The sequence below is a fragment of the Pygocentrus nattereri genome, chromosome 3, assembly GCF_015220715.1.
Source record: "Pygocentrus nattereri isolate fPygNat1 chromosome 3, fPygNat1.pri, whole genome shotgun sequence".
Classification (NCBI taxonomy): Eukaryota; Metazoa; Chordata; class Actinopteri; order Characiformes; family Serrasalmidae; genus Pygocentrus; species Pygocentrus nattereri.
In genome coordinates, this window is record NC_051213.1 from 36,890,578 (window position 1) to 36,904,438 (window position 13,861).

At 40.1% G+C, this 13,861-nt stretch overlaps 1 protein-coding gene across 2 annotated transcripts in view; it reads right to left on the reverse strand.

The window, feature by feature from the left end:
- LOC108429167 (glycogen debranching enzyme-like) overlaps positions 1-13,861 on the reverse strand; it is a 37,425-nt gene that overhangs the window by 9,567 nt on the left and 13,997 nt on the right. Inside the window, exons 9-22 of one of the 2 annotated variants that reach the window (XM_037536787.1) lie at positions 13,682-13,779; positions 13,465-13,604; positions 13,123-13,310; positions 11,407-11,530; positions 10,545-10,708; positions 8,106-8,207; positions 7,273-7,428; positions 7,029-7,179; positions 5,386-5,510; positions 4,481-4,593; positions 755-889; positions 487-617; positions 243-379; positions 22-155 (exon numbers count right to left, since the gene is read on the reverse strand). In XM_037536787.1, the coding sequence (XP_037392684.1) occupies positions 22-155; positions 243-379; positions 487-617; positions 755-889; positions 4,481-4,593; positions 5,386-5,510; positions 7,029-7,179; positions 7,273-7,428; positions 8,106-8,207; positions 10,545-10,708; positions 11,407-11,530; positions 13,123-13,310; positions 13,465-13,604; positions 13,682-13,779 (1,898 nt within the window). Of the gene's footprint in view, positions 1-21; positions 156-242; positions 380-486; positions 618-754; positions 890-4,480; positions 4,594-5,385; positions 5,511-7,028; positions 7,180-7,272; positions 7,429-8,105; positions 8,208-10,544; positions 10,709-11,406; positions 11,531-11,905; positions 12,030-13,122; positions 13,311-13,464; positions 13,605-13,681; positions 13,780-13,861 lie in introns of both variants that reach the window. The other variant, XM_017700715.2, reaches the window with a different exon arrangement.

Sequence of the window (13,861 nt, forward strand, 5' to 3'; positions counted from 1 at the left end):
TGTTGAACATCAGACACAAACCTTGACATGTTTTTAAACACAGCATCCACAGCTGTGGCATAGGCTCCAGCGATGATGGCATCAAAATAACATGGTACAAGATAGCGTGGGATGTGCTGAAGGTAGGTAAATATGGCATGGAACCACTTCCCCACCTGAGACAATTTAAAAGCAACATAATAAGAGCAGAAATTTCAGAGGAATACAACTGTGAATTAAATCAAAAAGAGATAATGTCCTACCTCCCGCAGAGCTCCACCTTTATTCATGAGCCTAGAGCTAATGTAGTCGAGCATCCAGTCGCCTTGCCTCAGGTTGTCACAGAAGGGGTGCCCCAGGTCATTCTTGGGCCGAATGTCTGATAGCACTGACACAAAACCTGCATACAGAAGTTGACATCATACTTTAGACAAATTCAATTCACAAAGAAAACAGACTTCAGTTATGACAATGTGAAACTGTGAGTTACTTGTTTGTGTTTCATACCTTGAAGGCCTCCGTACTTCAACACCATCCAGGATGGGATATTGTAGCATCCTCCACCATCATCTTTCTCCTCAGCATCGCAGCGGAACAGTAACATGTTCAGATCAGCCAAGGACAGCTTAGACATGAGGCTTAGTGCAGAGAATGCACAAATACACTCATCACAATCACAGTTCAATCTGAAAGCATTCACATGTGGCAACTGAGCTGCCACCTACAGAGTTTAGAACTCAAGCTTGGATGAAAAGGATGAGTGCAAATGACTTACAATTCCAAGGAAATTTTTAGAATTCCAGGAACACTGGGGTCAGTTAGACTACCCGATTTGTACAGGCGATTAAACTGAGAGAGTTGAGTGCGCAGGAAGCCCACGTTGTCCTGAGATTTTGGATCCAGACTCACCCTGTTATAGACAACACCAAACAAAAACCTGATAAATTGTTAAGCTAACAGCTTGTTCAGGAGAGCAAAGAACATGAGGCAGAATTGTGACCATTCTAATTAAGGTTGCATAGCCACATATCATGCATGTTTCTGATCTAGGACCATGGTTTTGTTAATACTATGGATATTAGGAATCATTGTGCTGCTCTGTTTAGTGATCTATCGAAAGCTGACATGGTTGACCATTTGCTTCTCCTAGGAAGATTATGTTGCATTGTCTTTGACAGCACTACTTAGACAGGAATCCATAAATACACTGATGATACATGGCAATGTGTTACCTTATGTAATGGAATTTTTTATCAGAGGTGTTCCTCAGGGTTTCATTCTGGGTCCAATATTTATTTCATTGTATGTCAGTAATAAAGTTCCATCTGTAATTGTAATTGCTTGCAGACAATATTATTTCATAATGCTGATCACATTCTAGATCATAAACTTACACTGAATGCAGATTATATTACATTCATGGTGTTTCCTAAAGCTAAAAAAAGATTGACAGTGCTAATTTAAACATTACTATTATCATTATCATTATTATATTAGCATCTAGGCTTGATGAGTGGTTGATGGTGAACCTCACTTTAGAGATCACGTAAACACACTTGCTAGGAAATTGAGGAAAAAGTTTGGAAAATGCTTTACATGAATAAATAATGCTTCCCATTCTACACTATAAAGACAATAGTACCCTTTGGCCAGGGGTCATCAACTGATGGACCTCAGATTGGACGGGACCCAGCAAAGTATTTCAGGAAACCAAGCTGAGCACTTTAAATATTCTGTAGCAAAGCTGATAAATGTATGATCATATTTCAGTGACATATATGCAAATGAACCAGCACTGCTTCTCTAGCAGTCCTGTGTTGTATTATTCAGTCACATGCATTTATGTAAAATATTAAAGCCGAAGGCAGCTAATCAGGTCAAAGACAACAGAACTAGATATCAGGTCAGAAAGCAAATAACTTCACACATTTTCAGTTTTCTAATTTAGTGTCTACTTCTCATCAGATTAGTGAAGTGACAACACAAGTCAGTGACAAAAATAATGTGTTTAAAAACAAATTAGCACAGAATTTGGGTTGTTTCTCCCCGTTTCAAGTTCCAAACTGATGTTTCTCATCTACATAGAGTGGAAACATGCAAGACAAAACCATCACTTTGACTGAGACTACTGACATGATCCACTCCTGAGGACAAATAAAATAAAATAAAAAGCAAGAAATTTAATGAAACTGGAAGTTTTAGTTGAATAATCCAGCATCAAGCACTTGGACTGTGTTTATCACTCAGCGCTTTGTTTTATCACTGAGGATAATTAAAATACTCATACTTGAATTTTGTTGGAAAAATATTCTTAGATTTTTTATTACCCCTGTGCAGAAACGGCATCAGGGCTCAGGGTCTAGCTGCTGGAGAATGTGTGGCTCGGATGGCGCAAACCATTTCCATATTTTTTGGGAATGTACTGCACTGAGTGGATATTGGAGGGATATCCATCAGGCCGTCTGTAAGATATTCCAACTAAACATACCTTTTGACTTTACTTTTCTCTATTTGGGAAATCTTTCTTTGGATATGTGTCAAAGTGATAAAAAACTACTGAGTGCCTTGTTAGCCGCAAGTAAAAAGGCAATCACTCGAAAATGGTTGTCCTCTGAACCTCCCCAAATTCAAGAGTGGTACGATGTCGTTTATGAAATTTTTATTATGGAGAAACTCACCTATTCTCTAAGAATTCAAGCAGAGAAATTTTATCGGATCTGGTCTAGATGGCTAGCATATATAAGACCCCAGCGACCAGACTTTTTGTAGAACTCATGACCTCCTGTCCTTCTCTCCTCTTTTTACTAAAGAGTAAGCTTCCCCATCTTTATGTAAATAGTTTTTACCTCAAAATAAATAAATAGCAAAGAAATAGTTAAATAAATAATAATAAATTATTAAAAGGGGAACTAAGTTTAGGGACAAATCAGTGACTTTAAGGTTACTTTGTGGGAAAAAATGTGATCTCATGGAAGTTTAATTCTTGATAAGATTTGTATTTGCTTTAGTTGTCTATTTATCTAATTTGTTTTGTGTGATCACTATTTAAGATATATGAATGTTTGAATGTCACTGTATTTCCTTTGTCTCGAACAGAATTTCCCAATAAAAAGTAATTTACAAAATAAAAAAATAAAATACTCATACTCACTGGATTTTGTATACAGAAGTTGGATGGCCTTTAACAATAAGATGTGACCTACTTTAGTTTTTTATTTGTTTATAAGGCGCTCAATGGTCAGATGCCTCCATACAGCTCACATTTATGTGTGTGATTTTAAGGCATTTTATTTCCATATTATCCATCTCTTGTTTAACACTTATTTATTTTATTAATTTTTTTTTATTGCTATTTTGCTTAGTGGGTGGCATGGTGGGCTGGTGACCTGTCCAGAGTGTTTCCTGCCTTCGACCCAGAAGGACATATGTTTGTGTTGATGGACAAGAAGGTCTGGTTCACAGTCTCCGCTCTAATTCACCCTAAAGGTGTTCTATCAGGTTGAGGTCAGCACTCCGTGCAGGCCAGTTAAGTTCTTCCACACCAAACTCACTCATCCACGTCTTTATGGACCTTGCTTTGTGCGCTGGTACGCGGTCTTGTTGGAACAGAAAGGGGCCATTCCCAAACTGTTCCCACAAAGCTGGGAGCATGAAAGAGTTCCTTTCACTGGAACTAAAGGGCCGAGCCAAACTCCTAAAAAAAAACCCACACCATAATCCCCCCTCCACCAAACTTTACACTTGGCACAATGCTGTCAGACAAGTACCATGAAGCTCTCTACGCTGTTCTTGAGCTAATCTGAAGGCCACATGAAATTTGGAGGTCTGTGGTGATTGAATTTGCAGACAGTAGGTGACCTCTGTGCACTATGCACCTCAGCATCTGCTGTCATTTTATGTAGCCTACCACTTTGTGGCTGAGTTGCTGTCGTTCCCAATCACTTCCATTTTGTTATAATACCACTGACAGTTGACTGTGGAATATTTAGTAAAGAGAAAATTTCACAACTGGACTGCACAGGTGGCATCCTATCACGGTACCATACTGGAATTCACTGAGCTCCTGAGAGTGACCCTTTCTTTCACAAATGTTTGTAGAAGCAGTTTGAATGTCTAGGTGCTTGGTTTTATACACCTGTGGCCATGGAAGTGATTGGAACAGCTGAGTTCAATGATTTACCTGGGTCATACTTTTGGAAATATAGTTTACATGGTGTTGTATTATGGTTTGGCTACATTGAAAATGCGAGTTTATCTCAATTGTATTCTGAACTTTTATAATGGAAATGATGAATGAACCACATGCAAATGCCCTTGATCACATTTTTTAAAAATCCGATTTTTCCATTCACATAGCTCTGAAAACAGATCTGTGCAACAGAAAGATGTAATTTGTGCCACCTCAGCTGGGAAACGTGAACATAACCTTTGTTAGTTGAATTCATATTGAGATGGATACTAACTACTAAGTATAGTCAGTTGATGTGTTTGCGTGTTTTACCTGAAAGCAATTACACTGCCTGGATTAAGCCGATCAAACACGATCTCCTGGACAAACCCACTCCGGCCATTTGTTGTGGCTTCTCCCTGTTTTACAGTCTTGCTGTCCTGAAGCTGTCAAACCAAGAAGAGAAATATTAATATATATTGTCATTCCCCCTTTGGCGCACCCTGGAGGTCACTTTTAGCACTACATACCTAGTGACTGGGCTTTTATCTGCCCTGGTCCTGGAGTACCATGGACCAATGCTCAGATTCCCCAAAACATCTTAGCACAAAGATGAATTTTAAATGGTTGAGCAAAAACAGTGAACATCTTCTCTACCAGCTAAGATACTATAAACCCAGGTGGGCCCAGATGATTAAAAAGCCTTTACTGACTTGAAGTCAGCGTATTACAAAACATGGAGGGCAGGATTATTACAGGACCAGTTAGGAGCCTGTGGCCTAGAAGACATATCAGACTCCAGTCCTGGAGGACCATAGCACTGCAGTGTTTAGAGTTTTACCTCACTGAACACAAAGCTAATTCAACTAATCAGCTAATTAGCATTGCTAGGTTATAAGCACTATTGCTCACTTCCAATATTTTGCTTGGATCTGATCTTTCTGCCTTGTTCATCTGTGTTTAAACGGCATGCACTGTTCAATACTACATCAAATTACAACACCACAATTACTAGTTTGACTTTACTATTTGGTATGAAAAAGTTGCTATGGGATTTATTTATTTATTTATTTTTGACTCATTTGTCATGGATTTGTCATTTGTAATGTGTCATGGCCTGCAGCGTCACGTCAGCCTCGTCTGATTACATGATGTTATCCTTTCCAGCTGATGTAATATTTTTACAGCACTCAGTCCTGACACTGCTGGTCACGCCACTGTGAGCAGGTTCAGGTTACCTGGAGGTGTTCCCAGAGCTCCACCGTGTATTCAGGCATGCCGTTTATGTACTTCTCATGTTTCACATATGATCCAGCGTCTCTCTCCACCATGTGTGCCTCCAAGATCACCTCTTCTATCTGGCCTGTAGAACAACCAGTGCATATACGGTTACGTCTTGGAGGTAATAGGTATCAATATTTGCATTCTAATGTGTGCAGATAAGGCGTATTATACACAAAAGGTGAAGTATTAACAGACAGTTTATCATGGGCCCCATTTCAATACTCTTTTAATCACGTCCCTGCCAACTTTGACTCACCACTTAGAAGTGTGTCACACCTATAGAAGCAGCCACTTGCAGAACAATGGGAGGTATGTATTTTGAGTAGGAAAACGCTCATCCTCAGCTAGGTTAGCCTCAGTGAGCTAATTAGCTAGCCATACAGAGTATGTAAGCATAAGCAATACGTTTTTGGAAAAGTTTGAACATAAAGAACATCAAGTTTGGGATTAATTGCTATGTCTGGCTATAAACTGGTTTAGACGTGTTTTATTGCCTTGAATGTTGTTGTTGCTAGCTGTGTAACCTTCAGATTGCTAACTAGTAAGATATCAGAATAAAGTAGTAAAGCTTCATCAGCAGTCAGGTTTAACAGATCTAGGAAAGTTCTCTGTAAATCATAGTTTGGACACATCAAACTAAATGTAATTTTTTTATATATTATGTATTTTAAAGTATTTTATTGCTGACACCATTATTTTGGCTGGTTGAAAATGGAAATGCCACAGTCACAATGATTTCTGCTTCTGAACTCAACACTCAATCCCCCAGCAAACCCTGCTGTGACCTGATCTGACTGGTTTATGCTGGTCATGCATGCATGGTAAAGCATGGCTAGGTGACCAACATACCAGCATCCAAAACACACTGTATGCTGGTTTTGCTGCTGACCAGCTGTGCTGGTCTGTGTTTTTTATCCTAGCAGGGAAGGCTGATGTAACTAATTTCACTTGAGTGAGTAATTTACTTGCCCTTAAGATAGTGACAGGGATTCCTTTGAGGGGAAATAGTAATGCCAAGTCGACAAGTTACATGCTCCCCATAAACTCTATCAAATTCTGTTGCACATAGATTTGTTTTTCACTCAGATTTGTTTTTTGTCATCTAATTAGAATGTGATTGGTTGGTTTCAGCACACTTATATTGTTTACTGTGAAATGATTTTGTTGCATGATTTCTCATGTGACAAAAATGGGCCAAAACATCAGAACATTACTTCAGAAGAATTTAAAGTTTTGCTGAAATGATCATCGTTTGGTCTGATAGTACAAAATATTGCCACATCTGAGATCTTATTAAAAATGTGTTAGAAGAGATACAGATATTATTACATTATCTTGGATTATGTTTGTAAGTGTATTTAACTGTGAGGGACTATTTAGCAATTTACTTAAAAAAATGATTCTTTATGAAGTAATTATGAAATATCCTACACAAAGTATCAGTACATTTATACAGTTTGGAGACAGTGAATATAAGGTTAACTGTCTCCTGAGGTTGGCGCCTATGTTAAAATGAGTATTGAAATTATTGGATCAATGTCAATATCTCAACAATTACTAAAAACATACAGTTTAGTTTACACAGTGTGTGTCTAACCTGGTATGAACATGGGAGAAACTCTCTCTCTGTAGTGGTGCCTTTTGGGGTTTTTGAAGGCAGTTCGAGACACAGTTACCACAGACCGGTGTGTGCTTGGACAGTGTCTGGTTACTGCCACAGTATCTTCATCCAGCTGGTCTACATAGACCTATGACCCAGACACACCCCGTAAACTGTAAGTCTATAACATTCTCACTCAAGCTAAACTCATTTGACATTTAGGCCGAGGTATCATGCAGACCTGAGTGAAGCCCTTCTCAGCCAGGTCCTTGTGGAGCCTATTGAGTGCCAGCTTCCCTGCCATGATGCCTGACTGGAGGTTCACCTCACCAGCAGAGGAAGGCAGGGCATCAGCGTTCCACCTGGAGTACAGGCGCTCCTCCTTGACCACTGAAATCTGGGTCAAAGTGTTCAAGTGGACAGGTGGTTAAATACACAACACTGTGCCGTCATAATGAACAATAAACTACTAAGTGAGAGCGATTCAGTTTATCTGGTTGCCAGAGGTTTTACAATGATTGTTAAATCATTTAGGGAGTGGCTATTTTATATTGTAAAACAGGTCTCTTTGTCTCCAGCAACTTGGAAAGGCATGCTCATTTAAAACTTTCCCTGAGATCAAAGTCCTCTTGTGCCTCTATTGTCCTGACCCTAATAAACAGTCAAGGCCAGCTGAGGTGATTGTTAATAAAGGCTGTCATAATAGCAGGAGGAGGTCATAATAACATATTGTTGAGGTTTCTTTTATTTTAGTTTTTTCTGCAAACCCTGTTCTTGGCACAGAAAAAGATTTATAACACTGTATAGTGTACACTGTATACTTTATACTACGCTTCATGTAATATTATACAGTACAGTATGCAGTTTGCAACAATTACCATTGTGTACTCTACTGTACTATTCGCCACCAGTTATGCAATTATATTCATGCCCTCCTGAAATGACTGTGATGCATTATGGGATTTAGCATCATGAGAATAGCTCTGGCTGCATGTTTGAAAATTTGGTCATGTTTCTTTACCAAGTATGTAATAGGCTATTTCAAACAGAGCCAGGCTCTGTAGTTTTTCTTACCTGGTGAGGGACCAGCTCATCGTATCCTCTAGTGCTACCTGTGGCACAGCAGGCCATAGACACGATAGCAGAAGTAGGAAGGCAGTCGTACACAGACCGAACCTTTAATAGACGTAGACAATAATACAATGTGTTCATAAGTGAATGCACCGAATGATCACTGTAAAGCATGTCATAATTCAACCGCTTTGATATAAACAAATCCATACAGAGTGGATGGAAATGGTGCATTTTTGGAAAAATTGCTGATTTCTTTACAACAGTGGTGACAGGAACCAGGGATTATGATGTTTACAATGCAAATGTAGCTATTTTATCATTATCTGAAATGTACAGTGAACTTACACATGCGGTCTGAGGTTTTGTATGAAATGTTGATAGTGTTAGCGGTAAATTTTCTTTAGGTACTATTTTACCTTACAGCGGCCTGCATCTACCCCTCCAACATGAACAGACTTCAAAACGGCCATTTTAGGCCAAATCTTCACAAAACAGCTGCAAAAAAGTCTGAGGAATCAGGTAACATATTTGTAACCATTTAATGAAATAACTTATTGTGGCGTAGCTTTTAGAGCAGGGGTGGGCAAACTACGGCCCGCGGGCCACATCCGGCCCGTTGGCCCTTTTGATCCGGCCCGCGGAAGATTGGTACAGAATTGATCAAATCAATCATATCATAATTTTGACTGCGTTCATTTAATCTTGTTCTGTAATGCCTGGCGTTCCACCAGGTGGCGCATTAGGCACAGCAATACAATGACTTGATTTTACGGAGCCAGGGGCTACTCTCCTTCATTACTCTGCTTCTGCTCTGAACCCACCTGTAACCATGAGTGGGCCAAAGAAAAGAAAAGTCGACAGTGAGTGCCGAGTGTTTAATAAGGAATGGACAACTAAATACATTTTCACTAAAGTCCGATCAAAGGCTGTATGTCTGATTTGCCATGAAACCGTTGCGTTTTTAAAGGAATACAACATTAGCCGTCACTTTTCCACCAAGCACGTTAATTATGCTAACGACTTGTCAATGCAAGAACGGACAGCTACTGCTCAGAGGTTGGCAGCTAGTTTGCAGGCTCAGCAAAACCCCAAGAAACAACCACTAAGGCGAGTTATTTGCTGGCATTCAAATTAGCAAAGACCAGCAAGCCTTTCTCCGAAGGGGAGTTTCTCAAACACTGCATGGTAGAGACAGCAGATATCTTGTCCTGAGAGCAAGAACAAGTTTGAAAAAATGAGCTTATCAAGCAGGACAGTGACTCGTCGTGTTGAGCTAATTGACGAAGACTTAGCTAGGAAGCTAAACAAAAAAGTGGAGTCGTCTACATTATATTCCTCGGCACTGGACGAAAGTAATGATATAAAGGACACTGCTCAGCTTTTAATTTTTATCAGAGGGATAAATGACAGTTTTGAGATAACAGAGGAGTTTTTGGCCTTGGAGTCCCTAAAGGGGACAACACGGGAGAGGACGTGTATGACAGCGTGTCGGCTGTCATGGAGAGGCACAAGCTACCTTGGAGAGCGGTCGCCAATGTTACCACAGATGGATCGCCAAATCTGACTGGAAGAAACGTCGGGCTGCTCAAAAGAATCCAGGACAGGGTGAAAGAGGACAACCCGGAGCAAGAGGTGATTTTCCTACACTGCATAATCCACCAGGAAGCACTGTGTAAATCCGTATTGCAGCTTAACCACGTTAACCTATTAACCTTAACCAATTTTGGAAAAATTGACAAGTCACTTCACCTGGTGTCTTATCAGTTCACACAGGACCCTGAAACGGCACCACAGGAGTTGCAGTTGGAACTGATTGATCTTCAGTGTGACTTAAAGGAGAAGTTCAACTCTCTTAAACTGGGTGAGTTTTATGCTTCATTAAGCACAGACAAATTTCCAAACATCCGGAAGATGGCACAGAGGATGTTGGTGTTGTTTGGATCTACATATATGTGTGAACAGACTTTTAGTGTGATGAACAACAACAAAGCACCCCACAGATCCCAGCTGAGTGATGAACACCTCAGATCTGTTCTGAGAATTGCCACAACAAAACTAACACCAGACTTTGATGCACTGGCAAAAAAGGGGGATCAGCAACACTGTTCCCACTAAAAGTGAAGTTTTAACACTGTTATGCCTTTTATATGTTTATGTTTGACATGTATGCACCTGGAGCTGGCCCTGTCTGTCTGTCTGTCTGTCAAATTTTAAGTCAATGTGGCCCCTGAGCCAAAAAGTTTGCCCACCCCTGTTTTAGAGGCATTAAACACATTAGACTTCAGGTTCCTATCACCACCACCATGAATAATTCTGTAAGTTTATAAGGCCTCATTTCACTTTAAACCACACTGAATGACTTTGTTTTACGCATACCTAAAAACCCTGACCTCCTATGATTAGAGTACAAATTACAGGCATACAGCCTTCCTGACCAACCTTGATGGGGCACTCATTGTCATGGGTAACATCCAGAAACATAGCATGTGCAATGCCTGGAACCAAAGGCCTGATGTTGGGCTGGATAAAAGAGCCAACAGGCTCTCCCCCAAAGCGGTACACCAGCCTGCCTTGTTCATGGCTGTCTCCAGCACTCATGGCCTCTAGAGCAAAACACAGCAATAGTCAATTTTGAGTAGCTCATCAGGCAGCTGACCAACTAAGCAGAGGTACAGTTAGTTACAGGAGGTGCAGAGCAAATGTACTGAATAACATGGTACTGTGCAAAAGTTAGAGATTCCCTGTCATTTATTTTACTATACATTACTATTTTTTTAGGAGATATTTCTTGCTTTAATAAGTTGGATCGTAAGAAGTAGAAAATGCAACCAACCTCTAAGACTGAACTTTGGTAAAATATCCCTGCAAATTTCTTAACAACGGAAAGCAAGACTTCTGAAAAGAATGGCAAGTGCTAATCAAGGCAAAGAGTGAACACAGTAAATACTGAAAAACTATTTAGTTCTTGAGACTTCTGTGTAATTTTCTGTTAAATATCATTTTTGTTGTTTTTCTGACAATAAAAAAATCAACAAACTGGCTTTTCAACTTTAAATAGAAATGAAATAAATGAAGGGTGGACTTTTGCACAGTACTGCCCATCTATCACTTATGTTCAGGACAGCAGCGGCAGTATTAGAATGGCAGGTCTGTGCAGTGATTTAAAATGCTGGTCTAAATGCAGAGGTTCTCTCCTTATTTCAAACACCACTGATGCATCAAGAACCATTAACTGTGCTTTAGTTCAATAATGCTGTGACCTTCAGAAAGTTGAGCACTGTTTTGTTTTTGTCACTCTTACCGCGGATGAGGGAGGTAATGCCAAGCCGAGTGACAAAGGCATTGTCCAGCTCCTCGCTCTCCGTGAAGAGCTCAGCCACCACGTACAGATCAAGCCTGTGCTCACGAGCGCTCCTCAGCATGTACTGCGGCCAGACATAAACACATGCAGCCAGGCAGGGCAAGCAGGGTTAAAGCAGAGACAGTGACAGAGAGAAAGACATGGGACACACAGAGGGCATTAGCGAAAAGCCAGGCAAGATGGAAAATGGCATTTTTAGGCATAGGAGTTAATTAATTTAGTAGCAGCATTTAAAAGTGGTGGCAGACGAATGTGTTCACATTAGTACAATGACAGAACGAATGTGTATATTATGCCAAATCAAGGAAACGAGATGACAAATGGTTTAGTAAATGTATTGGGTATTATGGAAGTTGATGTTTTGAGTGTAAAAAAGGAAAGAAAGAACACAAAGAGAATATTCAGCATCATGCACAGATATATGCTTCTCCCTCGGTACCTCTGATCAGACTGGTAATCCCAAGGCGATTAACAAACGTATTGTCAATCTGCTCGCTGCCTGTAAAAAGCTCGGCTATGACGTACAGATTGGGCCTGACCAACCGGGCAGTGGCTAACATCGCCTAAAGCACAACATACAGCATATCATAACAGGCTTCAAATGAGTAAAAGCTCCCCTTTGTTATACACTTTGATGTATGCCTAAAAACTATGATATTACTGTGCAAAAGTCAGTGACCATCCTTCATTTATTTAATGTCCACTCAAAACCATCATTAGAAGTTATTCATTTGCAGTTTCAGAAAATATGTTAACATCTAAATATACTATGAATGACTTGCTTTCAGTTTTTCAAAGATGTGCATATTTTTCCACACTTCCAAAGTCCAGTCTTAGGAGCTGGTTGCGTTTTCTGCGTCAACACATTCACAGCTTCCGATTTACAAATATTCTTTTTTTGTCTATTTCCTTTTCTCAGTAAGAGCTTCTTGACAGCTGCACATACTTTCAGACACACACACACACACACACACACACACACACACACACACACACACACACACACACATATCAACTAAGCTGCTTCTCCTTCTGGGTCGCGGGGACTTTCAGACTCATAGTGTTGAACTGTCTTCTCACAGAGGAAGGATGGACAGAAACTCCTGTGGATTTTTCCAGATTTAAATCAAGAGTGGCGCTTGATTTTCTCCTCTCTCTCAAAGATGAAAGCTTTAAGTGCTGTGTATCTGAAGGTGGTAGTTCCAGTGGTCTACCAGGTCTTGTACGGTTGTTAGGAGCCCCAGTCCAGAAGTCCAGTTTCGGAAAATCCTGTTTTTTTTTTTTTACAAACTCCTCATTTGTTCCCTTTCTCCACTTTATCTAATCTCATCAGAAATTTTACTTTATATTTAATGGCTGTTTTGACAGGGAAGTAAATAAATGAAGTGTGATCTCTGACTTTTGCACAGTACTGTTTATACTTCGGTGTCTCAGATTCTTTGGCAGATATCTGAAATCCAAAGAACTATACTTTATAACTGATGAAGGTCACAATTTTACATAGTATGACAATAATTCAGTAAGGATTTCAAATCTCAAATTAAAATATATGGATGAAAGAATAACATTTTTCCATACATGCCAGATATAACACTACAAAAGTAACTGATCACACAGAAAGGCTCAGTAAGCTCTACCTGGCATCAGTAACGTTACCTCAGCCACATGTAGAGGTGTGGAATGGCAGTTGTCCAGCCGCACACCAAAGAAGTGTTTGGCCATGATCTCTGTGTACTTCTTCATGTGTGCCCACAGGTATGGACAGTCCTCAGGCTTATTGCCATAGCGAAGCTTCACACTGTCGCCCCAGCAGACCAGCTCCCTCCTCAGGTATACATTAGAACCTGTTGAAATGAGGGACAGTCACAGATGAGTTTTTTCTCATCCCTGTATGCCACATAGATAAAAGCCTAACTTCTGTCTATTTCTGTAGATAACATCAGCTACATTTCTATGAACATGTTTTTTGGGTAATGAAATCTATATGCTGCATCTCACCTGGTTCTGCAAAGTTCCTGAGAGGATCATCTCCCATCACCCACCCATTGTGGGCCAGGAAATGACAGGAATCATCAGGGTTCTGCAGCAGGAGCTGCTCTTTCTCCATGGGCATGTCCTCAAAAGGGAAGGTGAAATATCTGCATAAGAAGAAAAAGAAAGTTAAATCTAAGAACAGGCAGAGAAATGATTTAAGTGAATCATCATAAATGCTTACCTTGTTACCAAAGGCTGTTTTCTGGTGACAGGTCCAAGTTTGGGACCATTAGCTGCCAGACGTTCATAGTGCACAGTCCCCATGATGCAGTTTATAGCCTAAAGCCAACACATGAGTTTAAATTCACAGATAAAATGTGGAATTCTATAGAACATGAAAGACACCTGAACTGAAGCAGAC